This window comes from Neodothiora populina (genome assembly GCF_041146345.1).
Source record: "Neodothiora populina strain CPC 39397 chromosome Unknown canker_contig_17, whole genome shotgun sequence".
Taxonomy (NCBI): domain Eukaryota; kingdom Fungi; phylum Ascomycota; class Dothideomycetes; order Dothideales; family Dothioraceae; genus Neodothiora; species Neodothiora populina.
This window is the reverse complement of record NW_027191406.1, coordinates 635,224-652,244: the sequence shown is the minus strand read 5'-3', so window position 1 is coordinate 652,244 and position 17,021 is coordinate 635,224. Positions and strand designations below refer to the sequence as shown.

At 53.4% G+C, this 17,021-nt stretch overlaps 7 protein-coding genes across 7 annotated transcripts; 3 read left to right on the top strand and 4 right to left on the bottom strand.

The window, feature by feature from the left end:
- Window positions 1-505: 505 nt before the first annotated feature.
- AAFC00_004133 (uncharacterized protein) lies at window positions 506-1,618 on the bottom strand (the record flags this gene model as incomplete). The annotated part of the gene is made up of 3 exons (XM_069343721.1): window positions 506-549; window positions 616-1,115; window positions 1,449-1,618. 3 exons carry the CDS (start codon window positions 1,616-1,618, stop codon window positions 506-508), a joined length of 714 nt encoding a protein of 237 aa, XP_069202273.1.
- Window positions 1,619-2,233: 615 nt separating this feature from the next.
- Window positions 2,234-2,833, bottom strand: AAFC00_004132 (uncharacterized protein; the record flags this gene model as incomplete). Its single annotated transcript, XM_069343720.1, has 1 exon — window positions 2,234-2,833. One exon carries the CDS (start codon window positions 2,831-2,833, stop codon window positions 2,234-2,236), a length of 600 nt encoding a protein of 199 aa, XP_069202272.1.
- A 299-nt stretch (window positions 2,834-3,132) lies between these two features.
- AAFC00_004131 (uncharacterized protein) lies at window positions 3,133-5,780 on the top strand (the record flags this gene model as incomplete). Its single annotated transcript, XM_069343719.1, has 2 exons — window positions 3,133-3,273; window positions 3,588-5,780. The coding sequence occupies 2 exons, from the start codon at window positions 3,133-3,135 to the stop codon at window positions 5,778-5,780; spliced, it is 2,334 nt and encodes a 777-aa protein (XP_069202271.1).
- Window positions 5,781-8,924: 3,144 nt separating this feature from the next.
- On the top strand, window positions 8,925-9,501 carry AAFC00_004130 (mitochondrial 54S ribosomal protein bL31m; the record flags this gene model as incomplete). Its single annotated transcript, XM_069343718.1, has 2 exons — window positions 8,925-9,263; window positions 9,343-9,501. 2 exons carry the CDS (start codon window positions 8,925-8,927, stop codon window positions 9,499-9,501), a joined length of 498 nt encoding a protein of 165 aa, XP_069202270.1.
- Window positions 9,502-9,829: 328 nt separating this feature from the next.
- On the bottom strand, window positions 9,830-11,686 carry AAFC00_004129 (uncharacterized protein; the record flags this gene model as incomplete). Its single annotated transcript, XM_069343717.1, has 2 exons — window positions 9,830-11,469; window positions 11,524-11,686. 2 exons carry the CDS (start codon window positions 11,684-11,686, stop codon window positions 9,830-9,832), a joined length of 1,803 nt encoding a protein of 600 aa, XP_069202269.1.
- Window positions 11,687-12,140: 454 nt separating this feature from the next.
- AAFC00_004128 (uncharacterized protein) lies at window positions 12,141-13,825 on the top strand (the record flags this gene model as incomplete). Its single annotated transcript, XM_069343716.1, has 3 exons — window positions 12,141-12,266; window positions 12,367-13,532; window positions 13,642-13,825. The coding sequence occupies 3 exons, from the start codon at window positions 12,141-12,143 to the stop codon at window positions 13,823-13,825; spliced, it is 1,476 nt and encodes a 491-aa protein (XP_069202268.1).
- Window positions 13,826-14,715: 890 nt separating this feature from the next.
- Window positions 14,716-16,789, bottom strand: AAFC00_004127 (uncharacterized protein; the record flags this gene model as incomplete). The annotated part of the gene is made up of 2 exons (XM_069343714.1): window positions 14,716-16,645; window positions 16,713-16,789. 2 exons carry the CDS (start codon window positions 16,787-16,789, stop codon window positions 14,716-14,718), a joined length of 2,007 nt encoding a protein of 668 aa, XP_069202267.1.
- Window positions 16,790-17,021: the final 232 nt, after the last annotated feature.

The following is a 17,021-nucleotide window of genomic DNA, read 5'->3' as shown; positions in this document are numbered from 1 at the left end:
ACATAAACGGGATCGGGATAGGGGTTGGGTAGAGTAGAGTAGCATGCATTAAAAGTCAAGAACTAGATTTAGATGCTAACGTGGAGAACATCACGATTATCCATTTCAGGTCGGTCTTTTGTTATGGGATTTCATTGAGAAGAAAAGGACGCTCGAGGGGTTCGAGGTCAAGCGCTTTTGAAACACTGGTTAGAGAACCCCGCCCTGTATCTCTAGGCTTCTTGGGACAGACGATTCAATTACACGATCGGAACCAAGCATCTCCTCTACATCCGTGGACTTTTTGATGGATCACCCTTTCTTCCAGGCACGCGCGCCGTCGGCTTCTCATTAGGAAGCCGTAAATTGTCGCTTCTCTCCCCCGTCACCGGTCCTGCTTTTCAACTCTCTCCTCTCCTCTCATTTGTTATGTAACCGTCAACACAAAAAACGCCATGCTCGTGTCAGCATAAGAAAGACTTGTGATCTTGTAGAAATCTTTTTCCCTTTTTTTCCCCCTTATCATCTATGCAGGTTGCTCATATGCGCGCTTGATCATTCTTGAGAATTCTGTTTGTTCGTTTTGTGATTAGCGGTGCTGTAGATGAGGCAAGGATAAGAAGAGAAAAGACTTACGATCAAACTTGACGTTCTCCCTCACAACGGTGCCGCGGGCCTCGTTCTCCTTATTAAGGGGAATGGTGACCGTCTCGCCCTCGACGGTCCAGCCGCAGACCTCCTTGACAAAGTGGTCGAAGCTCTCGTCCTTGACGTTGAGCCAGGCGCCGAGCAGGGTCTTGTCGACGCTCTGCATGCTCTGGCTGATGACGACGGCCATGCGCACGCGCGTCAGGTCCTCGAACCCTTGCACATCAGCGATGAGGTCGGCGTAGAGGTCGTCGCCGTCGAGAGACGACCAGAACTGGTCGTACTGGGCGTTGTTCAGCAGGCTGTCGAGCGCGGCGAGCTTTTGCACGGCCTCGGCGAGCGAGTCGGCGGCTGGGTTGGGCTTGAGCGAGTGGGGAGGCAGGAGCGAAAGGCAGAGGCTGAAGTCTGGGCCGGGGAAGACGGTCAGGGCCTTGACGAGGATGTTGGTCGTCGTCTCGTCGCGGGTCAAGTGAGGGTTGAACTGGTATCTGTACGGTCGCGAAACGACAACCATCCTGTCAGCCAGGGTGTTCCTTCTTTGGACTCTTTCTGTAAAAGTGCATGAAGTCTGCCAGAACTGCGATTTATGTGTCCAAAGAGACGGAAAGGCGCAATTATTCAGATAGAGCTAATAATAAAACAGCAGCTGGGCTTGGGGTGATTCATGCCCCGAGGTAGCCCATCAGGTAATAGGAAACGTGGATTAAAACGTAGTCATCATCTTGCGCCTTCTTTCGATTTTGTCGGTTCCCCGCCTCTTTCCCCCGTCTCTCCGAACACACAAGCATGCTCTTTTTCTCTGAGAATCAGGTGGGACTCACAGCTTGAGAAGGGCCAGGTTGGCGTAGCAGTCGTAGGTCTGGCTTTCGCACTGCTGGGCGACATAGTCCTGGAACACCGTCGTCGTCTCCGGGTTGTAGCGATCTAGCCCGTTGAGGATCGCATCGATGTGCTCTGGCCGCTCGGGCGCGTAGTCGAAAGGTACACCCATGTTTGCTGGATGTTCTGATATATTATGTGAGTTGGGTTAGACAAGGACTGTCGAGGGGAATTACTTTAACTTCTGATGTGGGAGCGACGACTTGCACAAAATTCTGTCCAATCACGCTGGGCCTTGGCAATACCGTCTGCTGCCCGCTTCTGTCTCCGCGTGCGTGCTTGATGCCACCACTATTGGTTAAATCACAAGGTATCTTGTGGATGTGAGGCTTGGGCATGCAAGAGACAAGAAACTATGACCGTTGGTTTTGCTTTGATCTACTTTACTGTATCTTCTCTGTGATTCTTGTTATGGGACATGTTTCGTACCCGATTGTGGAGTAAAAGTCCACCACGGTTATCGATATCCTCTCTGTCTGACACATGCTCTTCGACCTTGTCTATGAGATAGTTCTACCATGTCATGAGGCAGTATCGTAGTTTCACAGGGCTGGTCAGATATCACATGAAGCCTGGCTGATATTCAACACAGCCGTGCTCTCGAGGTTATCTGGCTGTCCCGAGGAACCTGACTGAATCTGCATTGCAACCAGGTTATAGACGGGCATTTGGTCGTAACTTCATAGGCTGATGGTGGCAAGCACCTCCATGTGTCCAATGGTCCTGTTCACTCCCCTGATCCTTTTGGTTTGTTGAATTCCTTGAGCAATTCTTTGGCTTCGGCGATAAGTTCAGCCTCCTTCTCAATCCCGACGCTATTGCCTCGCGAATTCAACAGTCCCACGTCAAGATTGCCTAAGCCGCCATTTGTGATTCTCTCTCCATCGTCGGTGTTTTGTTGTCTCTGCGAGGCGGCACCGCCTTGCCCTGGAGCACCCCGCCTGGCCATGCCTGCAGTGGGCGCGGCGGCTGCTGCACCTGCTCTCTGGACACTGTCTCCAGTCGAACTCAATGCCGGTGCTTCAGGTGCGATGATACCGGCCTCTTCGAGCGCGTAGGCTTGACGGCGCAAGCGTGCCATGATGGCTTGTAGATTCACCAAGTATGCTTTCGCATTCTCTGTAAATAGTTCCTTGTGGGCGACGACGCTCGCATTCTTGCTGGGTCCGGGATTCGTGCCGTTCTCCTCGTCTTCCTCGCGATCAATGGGCTTGTTGGTAAGAGCACTGATTGCATTGCCCGCGGAGGAGAGCATGGCCGGCACGTCGGCGCTGATTGCAGACAGCTCGCGTATGCGCTCGGCGGGTGTCATTGGTGCTGGAGCCATGATGACAAAGAATGGATATAGCTCGCAGGACTCGTCCCCTGCTATGACAGTAGATAATCAGCCCATTGAGATGAAGGTGACAATGACAAAATCCAATTCACGAAATAGATTCATTTGATGCTTCCACCCACAGTCGAACAGGAAAGCGTGGGGAAGCGTGCCAAGACCTTCACGCGACTTCACGTCCCTGATTGATATCGCCGCGCTTCGTCTATGTACTGTATGATCTGCGCTTCACCCAAGACTATTCTCTCCCACTCGCATCTGTCCTGCGATTACATCCATTGATTGTATCCAACATGTCTGGTCCACAGCCTCCGCCGCAGCGAACGGCGAGCGTAGGCCCTCAGAATGTGGTCCAGCAGCATCACCAGGCTCCGCAGCAGCCACCTCCCCCGCCTCCAGGCCAACCGCAGTCGCAACAAAATCTAAATCAAATAGTATGTACGATTTCCATCAAAGCAGCAAGAGCCCTTGAGAGTCTACTCCGTGAATGGGTGGATGGTCATCGATGTTCACTTTGAGCAAGTCTCGAAGCGTGGCACTCGTTGTCGCAACATGAATGTCATGGAGGCATTGCATGTTCAATTGTTGCTATATTTCTTCGTTCCTGATGATTATCATGCTCTCCACAAGTGTCCTTTTTCGACTCACAGATTGCACGTGTTTTCGCAATTTCTATATATCTTGTTCATTTTCCAGTTACTTGCTTTCTCTTCCCCTATGACCCAATAATAACACATTTCACTTAAAGGTTCTGGAGTATCTGGCCAAAAAGGGGTATAACCGGACGGAAGCTATGCTGAGGAAAGAATCAGCCAACCAAGATCCTGACGGACGACCCATCATTTCCCGAGCGGAGGAGGCTGGTGGCGAAATGTATGACCGAGCATATACACTGATTCTAGGATGGACGGAGAAAGCACTCGACATCTACAAAGGCGAGCTTGGCCGTCTTCTCTGGCCCATCTTTGTCCACGCGTTTCTGAATCTGGCTCTTGAGCACTACCCTAGACAGTGCCAGAACTTCTTCAAGGCATATAGCGACCGCTTCCAGAAGGAACATCAGGATGACTGTCGCGCACTCTCCAACATCTCCCTCCCGGAGCATGTTCAAACTAATCAGACCGCACAATTATATCGCAATAACCGCTACCGCATTACACTGACCCAAAGCGCATTCTCAACTTTTGTGCAATTCCTGGAGGCTAACGACGTCGAAGGTGGCTCTGTAATTTTGAACATCGTCCAGACCCATATGGACGTGAAGGCTAGAGAGCGAGCGGCCATTGGACAGGAGCGCAGTCTGGCGAGGATTATGCAAGCCCCGACAGACGGGTTTGAAACACCTGCCGAAGACGAGGGCATCCCTGGTCACAATCCTGGCTCTGCGAATACCGATCTCAAGGCGCCACCGGTTCTCACAAAGTTACAGCTTGCGCCTATGCCGCTAGAGGATGATCTGATGGAAGACGTCAAAGCGGAACTGCAAGAAAACGACGCTGCAAACCCTCCTCCGCCTGGTCGCAACACGCTCCTCGAGGAGTTCGAACAACGAATAAAGCAGGAGCCCAATGACGATGCGCCCTCGCGCGAGGGGATTCCGTTTCCGCCATCACTTGCTCGAGACGTTGCGATGCAGGTGCAACGCGTCAGGGAAAATCGTGATCGCTTCAAGATCGAAGGTAGGACTGACGGTGTCGGTCCTGGTGTAAGCGTGACGATGTTTACCTTTCACAACACATTCGACAGTCTCAACTGCATAGAATTTTCTGGAGACAATCAACTGGCAGCCGTAGGAACCTCGGAGTCTTACATTCGCGTCTGGTCACTGGACAACAAGCCACTCACATCCCCTCTCGATCCCGCTTCACAACAACCTTCCTCAACGCGCAGATTAGTAGGCCATTCGGGCCCTGTCTATGCGCTGTCATTTTCTCCCACAATCGCTGTCCCATCCGACGACACGCAAACAAATGGCGCGACGCCTACGCCACAGTTGAACTCATCACATCCTCGATATCTACTTTCTTGCTCAGCCGACTCGACGATCCGCCTCTGGTCTCTGGACACCTTTACCAATCTTGTCGTCTACCGCTCACATACTTCGCCCGTTTGGGACGTACGCTTCTCACCTTTTGGCCACTATTTTGTCTCTTCTGGTGCAGATCGAACGGCGCGTCTGTGGTCGACAGCACACATCGCACCGCACCGTTTGTTCGTAGGCCATGACTCTGATGTCGACGTCACCGCGTGGCATCCCAACTCGGCCTACATTTTCACAGCGTCCGGCTCCCCAGATCGTAGCGTACGGATGTGGGACATTCAGCGCGGAAACGCCGTCCGTCTCTTTACTGGCCACCTAGGCAACATCACAGCATTGTCCTGCGCGCCCAACGGCAAGCTCGTTGCATCCGCTGACGACAGAGGCGAAATACTACTCTGGGACCTCGCGACCGGACGACTAGTCAAGCGCATGAAGGGCCACGTGCGCGGAGGAATATGGACTCTGGACTGGAGCGTCGAGAGCAGCGTCCTCGCATCCGGTGGCGCAGACGGTACGGTGAGAACCTGGGATGTGCAGCCTCCGAATCCCAACAGCAACAGCATCAGCAGTTCCGGCACTGCTACCGCCGGCGCCGCCGCAAACGGTGGCAGTGGTGCAGCCGACGGCGGGAAGTCGACGGAATCCGGAAGCAGCAGTGCCGTCGCCAAACTCGACGGCTCGAACGCAGCGACCGGTAGCGGTGGCGGCGCATCAGGATCTAAGTCAGGATCTGGCGCTGGAGCAGGAGGCGCGAGTGGTCAACAGAAGAAGGGCAAAGGCAAGGACGTCGTCGTGTCGCCTGATCAAATCTCTGCGTTCCCCACCAAGAAGAGCCCTGTGTACAAGGTTCGGTTCACACAGATGAATCTGGTGCTGGCTGGCGGTGCCTATTTGCCATGAGAGAGAAGGTCAACATTACGGTAACGAAAAAATGGACGAAAAGAGGATATGGGGTGTGGGAATGCATACATGCATGAGGCTGGAGCCACTGTGGCGAGTTGTCCACTAGGGAGGACCGTCCCTAGACTTGCAATTGAGGATCTAAAAATGTCACGTGATAGAGATGCTCGGAAGCGTCTCAGCTAGAAGAGTGGGCATCTCAGACTTCTCTGACCAAGGAAAAGCGACATACTTGGATCTCGCAGGACTATAATTTCAACGATCCTCGATTTCAAGAAGCGTTTTCACTTCTAACGCAAAAGCTAGATGAAGAAAGTAGAGAGCAGACACACGAAAAGGACTGCTCATGCGCTTGCTCGGACACCAAAGTACCAACCAATACAACCAAAGACAACGAGGGATCCTCCTGCCAAAAGGGTACATGTATAACCGCTAGCAGCATTTGCCCAACAGGTACTTGGAGGAAAAGAACAGAGAGCGGGAAAGGAAATTGGAAATCATGTATAAGCCAAACGGAAGGAGCAGAAAAACAGGGGAACGGACGGGAACAGGATCAGGCATTTCTCAACAGGACAGAAGATGAATAGGTACCTACAAAGAAACTCACCTATCAAGTCGAATTGATGACCGATCACACCTATACGCGGATACAAGTAACGCAAACAAAGAAACCAAATAATCACTCGGGGGCACTTTTCTTCGTCAGAGATCCTTTTGTTCTGCAGCCCTCTTTCCGATTTCGTCTGATGATGCTTTTGTGGGAGACTTGATATGTGGTCTATATCAGGTCTTACTCCGCTGGGTTGTTGTGTTCGATAATTTCTTCACGTTATCTTTCGCCGTCTATGAGATGGGTCGGCGAGTACTATCAGTGGCTTCACAATGTACGTACGCTTGCATATACTGTAGGTGATTTAGATAAGCGGGTACCTAGCCTGCAGGATGTCGTCTGATTGTTATGATTATTGTGTTTTTCTGCCTTGTTATCGTGCATTTGTTTACTTCATCCTCTCTCCCTTCACATCCTACGAGGCCTCTGTTCATATATGTAGGTCGATATACTCGCGGTTCTTCTCCGGCCTTAGGCTTTGACGGTCGATGAGGGAGTCGATGGCTCTGACGAGACGGCGGCGGGCGCGGCGTCTTCGGCGCTGGTGGCTTCTGCGCGACCAACAGCAGCAGTAGTGTCGGCATCGTAGGCGCCAGTAGCGTCAGCGGTATCAGCTGGAGCAGAGAGCGGTTCGTCTGCCTCTTCCTTGTCCAGCTCCGTCACGCGCGCGTAGTGGCCATGAGCATAGACCAGACCCGTCGGCGCCATGGAGTCGTCTTTCACTTCCTCTGCAACACCTGAACTACCGACAGTAGCAGTGTCGGCGGCAGAGTCTTGTTCGCCGCTGATCCTCTTCTTCTCCCTCTCAGCCCATTGCCTATGCGCTGCCCTGACGTGTGCATCTCTATCGAAGACGTTCGAGACCTCTGCGAAGACGACGACGTGATCGCTGACCGTGACCGGTGTGATGTCCGACAGCCGACAGTCGAGGCGCAGCTGGATGCCTGAGCCGTTGATCTGCGGTGCCTTGCTGCGTCCCCAGACGACGGGGATGTGTTGCGCTTTGAGCTCGTCGAACGTCTGCGTCGGGTTCGTGTGCGGTTTCGTGAAGGCGTGCGCTATCGTCTTGCCTAGCTCGTTGGTCGCAGGGATATGCAGGTTGAACGTCCCGGATCTGCGCAGGGCGTCCCAGGTGCGGCTCGGCACGCGGATGTTGAAGGAAATGATGGGCTTGGGGGTTAATGTCACTGCGGTGAAGGACGAGACGGTCATGCCTCGATATCTGCTCTCGGGGGACTTGGACTTTTTGCTAGGTTTGGCCGGGTCTGGTGGGATGCAACAGGTCAGGACTGCGACCGGGGCCGCGACGGCTCGCATGGCTGTCTTGAAGTCGGTCTGAAGGACCCTGTCGACGTGGGGACTCAGGAGAGTCACGACCTCTTCCCACGCGCCTCGGATAGACGGGAGATTTCCCTTGAGGCGCAGGCTGGCGACCTGGTCAGGGTCTTGGGGCTTTTTCACAAGTTCGAGTTCTTTGAGGCGCAATCGGTGCTTTATCGCTTTGAGAGCTGGGGATGTCAGGAGATATAGGGCCTCTCGCTCCGCCGGGGTGAAGCCCATGTGCGTTACACGTATAGCCTCGGGTGGGTCCACCCTATCTGGCGTAGATGCATCTACAATGCGACCGAGGCGGAAGAGAGCATCATCTTCGATGCGCCCTCGAGGCTGATCTTTCAGTTCTTTGGCGATCGAGTCGCAGAGCTTCAATAGTCGGCCAGTCACCTCTAAGATGCCTTCTTCTGTTCCAGTGAAGAACAGGCGGCGCGGCACTTTAGACTCCCTGTCCAAAGACTTCATGTCGAATTGATAGTCTGTCCCCGTGAGCCGAGTCATGTTTCTGAGCGCGATTTCACACTCCATGAAGATGTACTCGGCATAGTCCGCGGGGAGATGGATGGTGCGTCGCTTCGCGGGCAACATGAGTGGGAGCTTATGAAATCTGAGTTGACTATAATATTGTGGTTTTGTGTCATTTGTGTCCTCTGTTCTTGTTGTTTGTGCAGGCCGAGGAGGACGAGGAGATGTCGTCGCATAGTGCCTGGACGAGCATCTCGTGGCACGGTATTGGGAGAGTATGACCCGACCATGTGATGCTGGAAAGACGACTTCAGTTCAACCATCGGGTTTCTATTGTTCACTGAAGAAGAGTCATACATTGAAGTGACCGCTGCCGGGACCAGGCAAAGACAGCACTATAGAAGCGGCTGGCAGCATCTTGCACCTGGACGAGCGGATGCTTAGATGCCATTCTGTTGTGGCCAATGCCTTTTCTTGCAGCAACGGTCGACAGACAGCGATATCGATATTGTTATTATCGTCTCTTGTTTCTGGCCGATCTTCAAAGACGATGTTCCCTTCCCTCGGACTCTATCTATCTTATGTGGGGGCGGAGCGGAAGACGGAGGTGAGGCTTGGCATTGAAACTTCTTGGACGACGCCCTTTGAGTATACCTGAGGTATACAGCACAACAGCACCTCGACAACCCAGGTCAGGACCCACAACGCCCATCCACTGGAAAGGACAACCTGCAACCATGCTCTCCCAAACCACCCGACGAACGAGCAGCACAGCTCAGTTCAGCACCACCATCACGCACCAACAAACCCGCCACGCCTCTCTACTGCGCCGCCCAAAGCGGCCCTACACCTTCACCCAACTAGTCACGCTCTCCGACGGCAGCACCTTCACGCAACGCACGACGTCGCCGATGCCCATCTACCGCAGCACCAAAGACGTGCGCAACAGCGCGCTGTGGAACCCGAGCAGTCAGAAGCTGTTGAATATCGAGGAGGACGAGGCCGGGCGGCTCAAGAGGTTCAGAGGCCGCTTTGGTAGGGGTTGGGATGCTGAGACTGTTGTTGGGGCCGAGGAGGTGAGGATTCTCCTTGTTCTTTTTTTGTTTTTTTTGCTTTCGCTTTTGGGGGGGGTTTGGCTAATGAGGACATGATCAGGCTCGCGATGGAGAGGAGGCGCTGGATCCTTCTGTGCAGGAGGAGTCTCTGCTCGACCTTATTGCGAATTACGGGCAAGAGGCGATTGCTGATGGAGGTGCTGCTGGCTCGAATGATGAAGCGAAGAGGAGCGGAAAGGGCAAGGGTGGAGAGAAGTAGATGGATTGCTCTACCTAAAGATTGGTGGCTGCCTCGGGGACAAGAAAAGCGGGGTTTTGTTTGCATGGGATAGCGGGCGTTTTCAGGACGGGCACACACTAGAAGAAAAGGGAAGCCCAGACAGACGAAGTGAATGCGGCGGATGCGATCGCTGTGGTGGACATGTGTATATCCCCAGATCAGGGACATTTTTTGTAACAACAGCAGACACAAGAAAAGCCCTTCAACCTTCTATAACTGCTCTTCTATGTTCATACAGGCATATGGTCTACTTACATGATGATTTACATGGTGTGAACAGATGAAACAATACCGGACAACAACTACACTAAGTGCCGCCATCCTCGGTCGAATCAGGCTTGAACGGCCACTCGAGATATGCGCTCGTGAGCTCCCGAATCATATCCCGCGTGAGCATGCGCACCGTCATGTCTTCGGCATCCAGTCGTCCACCCTTGCTCGCATCCATTATCGACGGTGCCTGTGGCAACAGATCTTGCGCGGCATTAGGTGCCATGCGGTCGAGAGCAACCGCTACTGACGAAGCATGTAGCTGGAACAGCGCCGTCACCAGCTCGCGCATTGTCGTGCTGGCCGTGACCGCCGACATGACCTCGTCTGCCATGTTTTCTTGTCTCGGTTGGATGTCAAGCAGGAACATGCCGAAACGGGGCCAGAACTCGTTGGATTCGACCACCAGCGTCTCATACGGCCGGCGGTCGTGCGCCAGCATCTTGGTGTCGAAGGCGTGCGCTTCGTTGACCATGGATTGCGCATGCACACGTGACTGTTTGGCTATCATGTTCTTGTGCAAGAATGCTTCTCGCAATTGCACCGCCAATCGTCGTAGCTTTTGCTCCACCTCAGCCGAGACTTTGTCTGGAGATTTTGATTTCTGTTTCGCCAGCACCACTTCCAGTGCCAGATGGTCGCCCCAGATGTCCATAAAGGGTCCGATGCGCGCGCGTTCCTTCTCTTTCAGTGTCTTCGTCGCACTTTCGGGGAACTTGTACTTGTAAGGAAAATCCAACACTTCTCGAGGGCTCTTTGTTGTCCTCAGGACTACTTTGCAAAAGTTCTTGAGTCTCTCCTCATGCGCATCCAAAGCCTCGGGCAAAGAAAAGTCCTCCGGGAGATGGGCGATGGGTTGGGCTCTGAGAGTATCTGCTCTCTCGGCTGGAGACAGACCTTTGCGTTGCAGCGCCGCCTTGTAGAGGATTGGTTGACGACATGCAGGCATATGCATGCCCTTGCGCTCCATTTTCTCCATGACATTCTCCGCGCTCAGTATCTCCAGATCAGGCTTGCGGTATTTGCCGGACAGTCTGTTCTCGTGTTCGTCCTCGTCCATGTAGATGGATCTGTCCCGTCCGGCTACTTCCACCAGATCGGCGGCGGCATCCAAGGCGGCGGAAAAGCCAGATCTTATCGAGGCCATACCGGGTATCACAGAGGTCCTGGAGATGTCGGGATGCCAGAAGAGCATGCGGACCAGACCGTGAACGTGAAACAGAGAATTGGTCTGGGAGGCGTGAACCATGTGGTTGAGCAGCATGTTTGCATGATTGACGTGGTTGATGTGAGAGCGCTTGTCTCTGTAGCGTCGAGACAAGGTGCCAGTGACGAGTATTGATTTGTTGGGCTTCCGCAACTGGGGATCGCCGGCGGCAAGCGGCTTCTTCTTGTAAAGTAGTTCCTCGTCATTGAAGATCTGCTCATAAGAGCTAAAGTATTCCTTGGGGTGTGCCCCAGACAAGAGCGTGTGTCGATAGGTCGAACCGGGAGTCGTTAGAAGAGGCTCTACAAACGGCTCATAGTATCTCTGGTCAGGCTCCATGAGAAGGTGGCGACGGGGCTTGAGGAAGTCATGAAGTTTCTGCGACCACAGACAAGCTCCGGGGTGTATGTCGATGATGTCGCAGCCTTTGTATTCCTCCAAGGAGGGTCCGATATAGTTCAGTACATCGTCTGTGTTTTGTAATCAGTCGACTCGGTCGGAGCATCTCACGGCTGCGTACGTACCGCAGAGATCGGGACTCACGATGTCAATAGTATCCGAGACCTTTATTCTTCTGGTGAAGCCGAGTGTGTCATAAGGGAAGATGGAAGCCAGAGTTTTGCTCAAGGGAAACTTCTTGGTCGTGTCTAAGACTGCCGCCATATTCGAAGCCGTCTTTGTGGCCATTCTGGTCTAGTTGTAGGGAGAGTCGATATGAATTGCAGACATGAGTTCTATGGAAGGAGCACAGGCTCACATGGAGGCCGAAAGTCTGATATGCGCCACGAAACAAGAAGGTGCAGCAGTCTGGAGAGAGATGCTATAGAAGACACCGACTCACGCGTTTCCGACACGAGAAACGTACAGTATGTAGAGGACAAATAAATCTTCTCGAGATGCTCCTTGAAATGATCATCGAATTCTACTAATTAATTGTCGTCCGCAAAGAAAAAAAGGTTCGGGGGTGTTGGGATCATCTCTCCGCAAAGTGTGGGGGAAAAGGGAAAGAGCGACGACGACAACGTCATGGTGCAGCAGCACATTCCATCTCACTGGAAGTGACCCTGTCCACTTCCCCTCGTACACTTTGAACAAACAAACACCAGACAGACTCATCTGTACACCGTCCGCAGACACCGCCATGTCTGACAAGCCACGGCCTCCCAAGAGCATAGAGGAAATCGTCCAAGATGCCTCCAACTTCGACCACGACACAAGCTACCCGCTGCGCATAGCCCTTCGCACAGCCCAGAGCATGCTCAACCAAGTATGAGCCATCGATCCATTCCTCCGTGTTTCCTTTGCAGGCATCATCAATCACCATGAATCGAAAGGAAACGTCCTGACCCGAGCTTGTGCACTCTTAGGCTGCCAACTACGAGCGAGACGGCAATGCGGAAGCCGCGTACCTCTTCTACTACCGGCATGCCGAGTTCTACTTTTCGCAAATCGCAAAGCATCCGGACGCGAAGACGAGTGCCGAGTTCAAACCTGCTTTGGCGAGGGTCAGGAAAGAGGTCAACCAGGACATTGCGCGTCTGGAGGTGCTCAAGCCGGAGCTGAAGAGACGACATGAGAGATACCAGGAGCTCATGCGCAGGAGAAGTGCGCCGCGACAAGCCGCGGCGGATGGCAAGGGCGAGGCCGCAGCCCAACATGCCGTCCTTGCATCCGAGTCGCCTTCACAGTCTTTTGACGGCTCAGACTCGTTGGTCTTGAACGCTGGTAGACACAACGAGCTCGCCCTCATGCTGGCCAATCGAGAGTTGAGGAGGATCGATGCGAGCAGGCAGGAGCACGGCGACGCGAACATGGACGACCTCAGCAATGGTATCAGAGCAATCGGCATGCAGCTCGACGGCTCCAAGTCACGTCACACCGAGGACAGCAACAGCAAAACCCCTTTGGCCTCACGGTACAATTACCCAACAGTGCCGCAGTCGCGCGATCTTTCTCTAGCGCCTACTCTTCCGCCCAAATCTGCCATCTCTGCCATCTCCTCACCACCACTCGTCCCTTCCAAGGCACCAGCATTACCCTCCAAACACGCTCTCGACACATCGCTACCGTCTAGCACTGCTCCTACCTTGCCTCCAAAGACAGAAGATCTCTCATCAACATCCTACACCTTCGAGAGCAGCGCCAAGACCGAAGGCGGCCTACCTCTCCGCACCCTCTTCCTGCCTACCGCCTTCCGTTCTTCCTTCCTCTCCATCGCCGCCAAAAACACAGCCTCGAACCTCGAGACCTGCGCCATCCTCTGCGGCAGCCTGATTTCCAACGCATTCTTCATCTCGCGCCTCGTCGTGCCCGACCAGATCAGCACAAGCGACACATGCGAAGTCACCGAGCAAGGCGACGTCGATCTGTTTGATCATGTCGATGGTCAGGGCCTGACTGTCTGCGGATGGATCCACACGCACCCTTCCCAGACCTGTTTCTTGAGCTCTAGAGATTTGCATACTAGTGTTGGCTATCAGGTCATGCTGCCGGAGAGTGTGGCTATTGTGTGTGCGCCTAGTAAATCCCCAGAGTATGTTTTTGGATCCCTCCCCCCCCCCCTGTCCTTCCTTGCCTTGCTTCTCGTCTGTTCTCCCTCCGTGGCAACACATTCTCATGACGCAACACTAAGCACAACCCAGCCATGGCATCTTCCGCCTGACAGACCCGACGGGCAAAAACGCCATCCTGAGCTGCAACCAGCCGGGCATCTTCCACCCGCACGCGCAGACGAATCTCTACACCGACGCGCTGAGACCCGGCCACGTTTGTGAACTGGACGGTTTGCAGTTTGAAGTCGTTGATTTACGCGCGGGGAGAGGGTGAGTAGTGCTTGTTGGTCGTTGCCAGGGCTAAAGGTTGGTGTTTATAGGTGGGTGTTCTTGGCGTTTGGCGGTGCATAGGTATGTCTCGGGTTGACGCCGAGTCAGGCAGATGGGCATACAGGTCGGGCAGAGGGGACCTATATATATATATACACGAGCAGGTCCAGGGACGTCACTTCTTTTCGTCGCTTAATACCACGTCCCGGTAGTCTTTTTCTGTTTTCCCTTTCCATCGAAGATACCCCCTCCTCGGTCATAAATAGAAGATGATTGAGCAAAGTAATCGAAACATATATAACCATTTCAACACACGAAGATAGCACATGAGGACAACAAAAGAAATGACTAAAATGTGACACCAACCCCTACGTCAAAGCAGTCCACATCAGAGAGAAGGAGAAAACAGAAACACAGTAGCATATCGAACGAGGAGCAATCTGAATCACCGTCTATATCTATCTCTCGGGAGTGATCCCGAAAGAAGAAGTAAACAGTAAAAAAGGAAAAGGCTCAATGCAATACCATGTCCTCGTTTCTCTCCTCTACTCGGACAAAAAAGGAATGCAGAAACAACGGATACAGGGTTTTGCGATAAAAGATGTCTTGACCGAGCGCGCTCTCAACAACAGGAAGACTGTCGCATTGTGCGCGCTGCAGATCTTTCAATATATCGCGTTGAATACTGAGCAGAGATCATGGCACTTGATCGAGTAATGCTCCACCTTGCAACGCGAAGAATGTGAAGAATGGGAGAGGGAAAGTGTCACGAGGAAGTAGCGGTGATGCAGAGATTGCGGGTGGTGGGAAGATGCAATGCTGATATCTATCCAAACCTTATGGGTATATGCTCTTGACCTGCGTCTGTGCCGTTCTGGGTTTCGTGAAAAGCGTTCAACGAGCGAAACCAACCCGTTTTGGCCTGCCACCAAACCCATTGATATGTTCACCGCCAAGAGGCCCCATATCGTCGAGAAGTCGGTCAACGCCACCGAGATCGAGTTCTCCCTTCTCGAGGAGGTGCAAGTCGATCGCCGTGGAGACATGGCTCGTGTCACGGGTAAACAGAGAGCGCGCCGGCGTTTCTGGTCGCACTGTTGTGATAATTGTGAAACGGTATTCGCCAGTCACGATGATTTCGTTGTGAGCAATACCGCTGAGGCTGACCGGCATATGGGGGGCAGGGAATTGCGCAACGTTGTTGAGAATCTCCCCACACATCTCGAGGCCTTCGATGCGGGCGAGACCTGGGCCATACAGCGAGCCAACATCCTTTCCACTGCTACTTACGCTCCTTTGCCAGTATGAGATCAGACTAGGGACGTGGTACGCTTCGCCTCCGAACCACAAAACAATCGAGTCATCGGCCGAACCGTGGGTATCGTGAGTCGACACGGCGGATATCCCTCCCCTTCGTGCATTGCCAGAAGCCGCATTTGTAGGGCCACTGAAGAGCGACTCTTGACGTACTCTACGCGTGTTGGGAGTCATCGGTGCAAGCCGCTGATTCGACCTGCTTCTCAGATCCGCTGCAGCATGATCGGTACCCGATCCCTCTGCGATGAAGCCTCGGAGGGCAAAAGAGCTCAGTGGTGTCGCTGGGCCCTTGTTCAAAGACTTGGGCGCAGCTGCTTCAACGTTCCATATGCCCCACTCTCCATCACTGAAAAGGGCCATGACGGAACGGCCAGCTGAAACCCAACATGCGTCGAGAATGCTTTTCCGCCGAGCTAGTGCGGAGTGGGCGCTGAGAGTCTCCTTTGTGAGATGGAACGGGCTACTGAATGATATCACCCATGCTCCTAGCGGAGCTGGGGCAGCTTGTACAGAGTCTCGGGAAGAGGGCCGGCTGTGCGAAGTGTCGGAAATTAGAGGGTCATATATGCGTAGCATACCTTTTGCATCAGTGAGCAAGAGTTGTGAGTGCCAAGGAGATGGGTATGTTGCTGGGCTGAACGAGACGTGCTGGGCTGGAGCAGCAAGCTGGACTGTTTGAAAAGTCTGGGCGGCCGCAGGGAGCCTTCCTCCGGAGGCCGGATCGAACTCGGTAGGAACGCGGAAAAAGTGTAAGGCGCTGGCCGTCTCACAGACAGCCACAGCGACAAGAAGATCCAGCTTCTGATCTCTCGGGTTCAATGGACCAGCATCTTCCATCGTAGTATCGCCGGCAGTGTCAGAAGGCGTGTTATCCCGGGAAGTCCAGGTGAGTGTAGCAGCCCTAGGAATTTCTCGACCAGGCGTTGCATGGAAAAGAGTACAGATCTGGGCTCCCAGAGTTTTCGAGCGCTTTGCAGAAGCACTCGGAGGTGTCAGTGGGATTGTGATCAGCTTCACCGAAGCGTCTGCGCAAACCACGATGAACACGATGTTGGTCTGACATAGTAAAGGTACGTGTGGGTCGAATAGAGGACTCGAAGATGGTGGCGGCGGTATAGTGGGAAAAGCCAGGTCTAGCACAGGGCTACCTAATGAGAGGTTGAGTTCCTGGGTAAAAGGTATGCTCGTTCCGTCCTCGTTTGGCTCTTGTTCCTCGGAGGAGAAAGCCGGTCTGTCGTCGCCAGTGATTGGATGTGTGACCAAAGGCTTGCCTGCTTGATCCAGCTCCTGGGCAGAGACCACTCCGTTCCATTCTGTTTTTGAGGGCGCTCCATTGGGGTCTTTCTTGTCCTGGGCGATGACCATGCGCGACTTTGCGCTCAGAGGTTTGCCGCCTTTCCATATGATGCTGACACCGTCCTCATGGCCAGAGACGATGACCTCGGCGCCTCGATGTGAGCGCGTGGGATAGACCTTGGAGAGATAGAGTCGCTGTGATGTCTCATACCTGATATGATAGTCAATAAGATGAATCAGTCTTTTGAGATCGCTTTCCGCCCACAGTGAAGACCAACCTCAAGTGAGCCCGCCTTCCGTGACGCGAAACGTGCGGGTCAGGTAACTTGTCTGTCCGATCATATTCGTCGAACATGACGGGCGGTGTGGCAGAAGTGGCGACAATGCTTGTTAATTGTTGATGTCGGCAAAGATAGATGCATGTTGTGGAGAAGCTTTGGCTTCCGTGCTTGAACTGAAGACACCACAAAGACGATCAACACCAAAGGGTGTGGGGAAGGCGTAAACGACGCGTCTCGACCAGATCAAGTCAAAATAAATGTCAACACCACGATGCTAATTGACTGCCTCTCAGTCGATCATCTTTC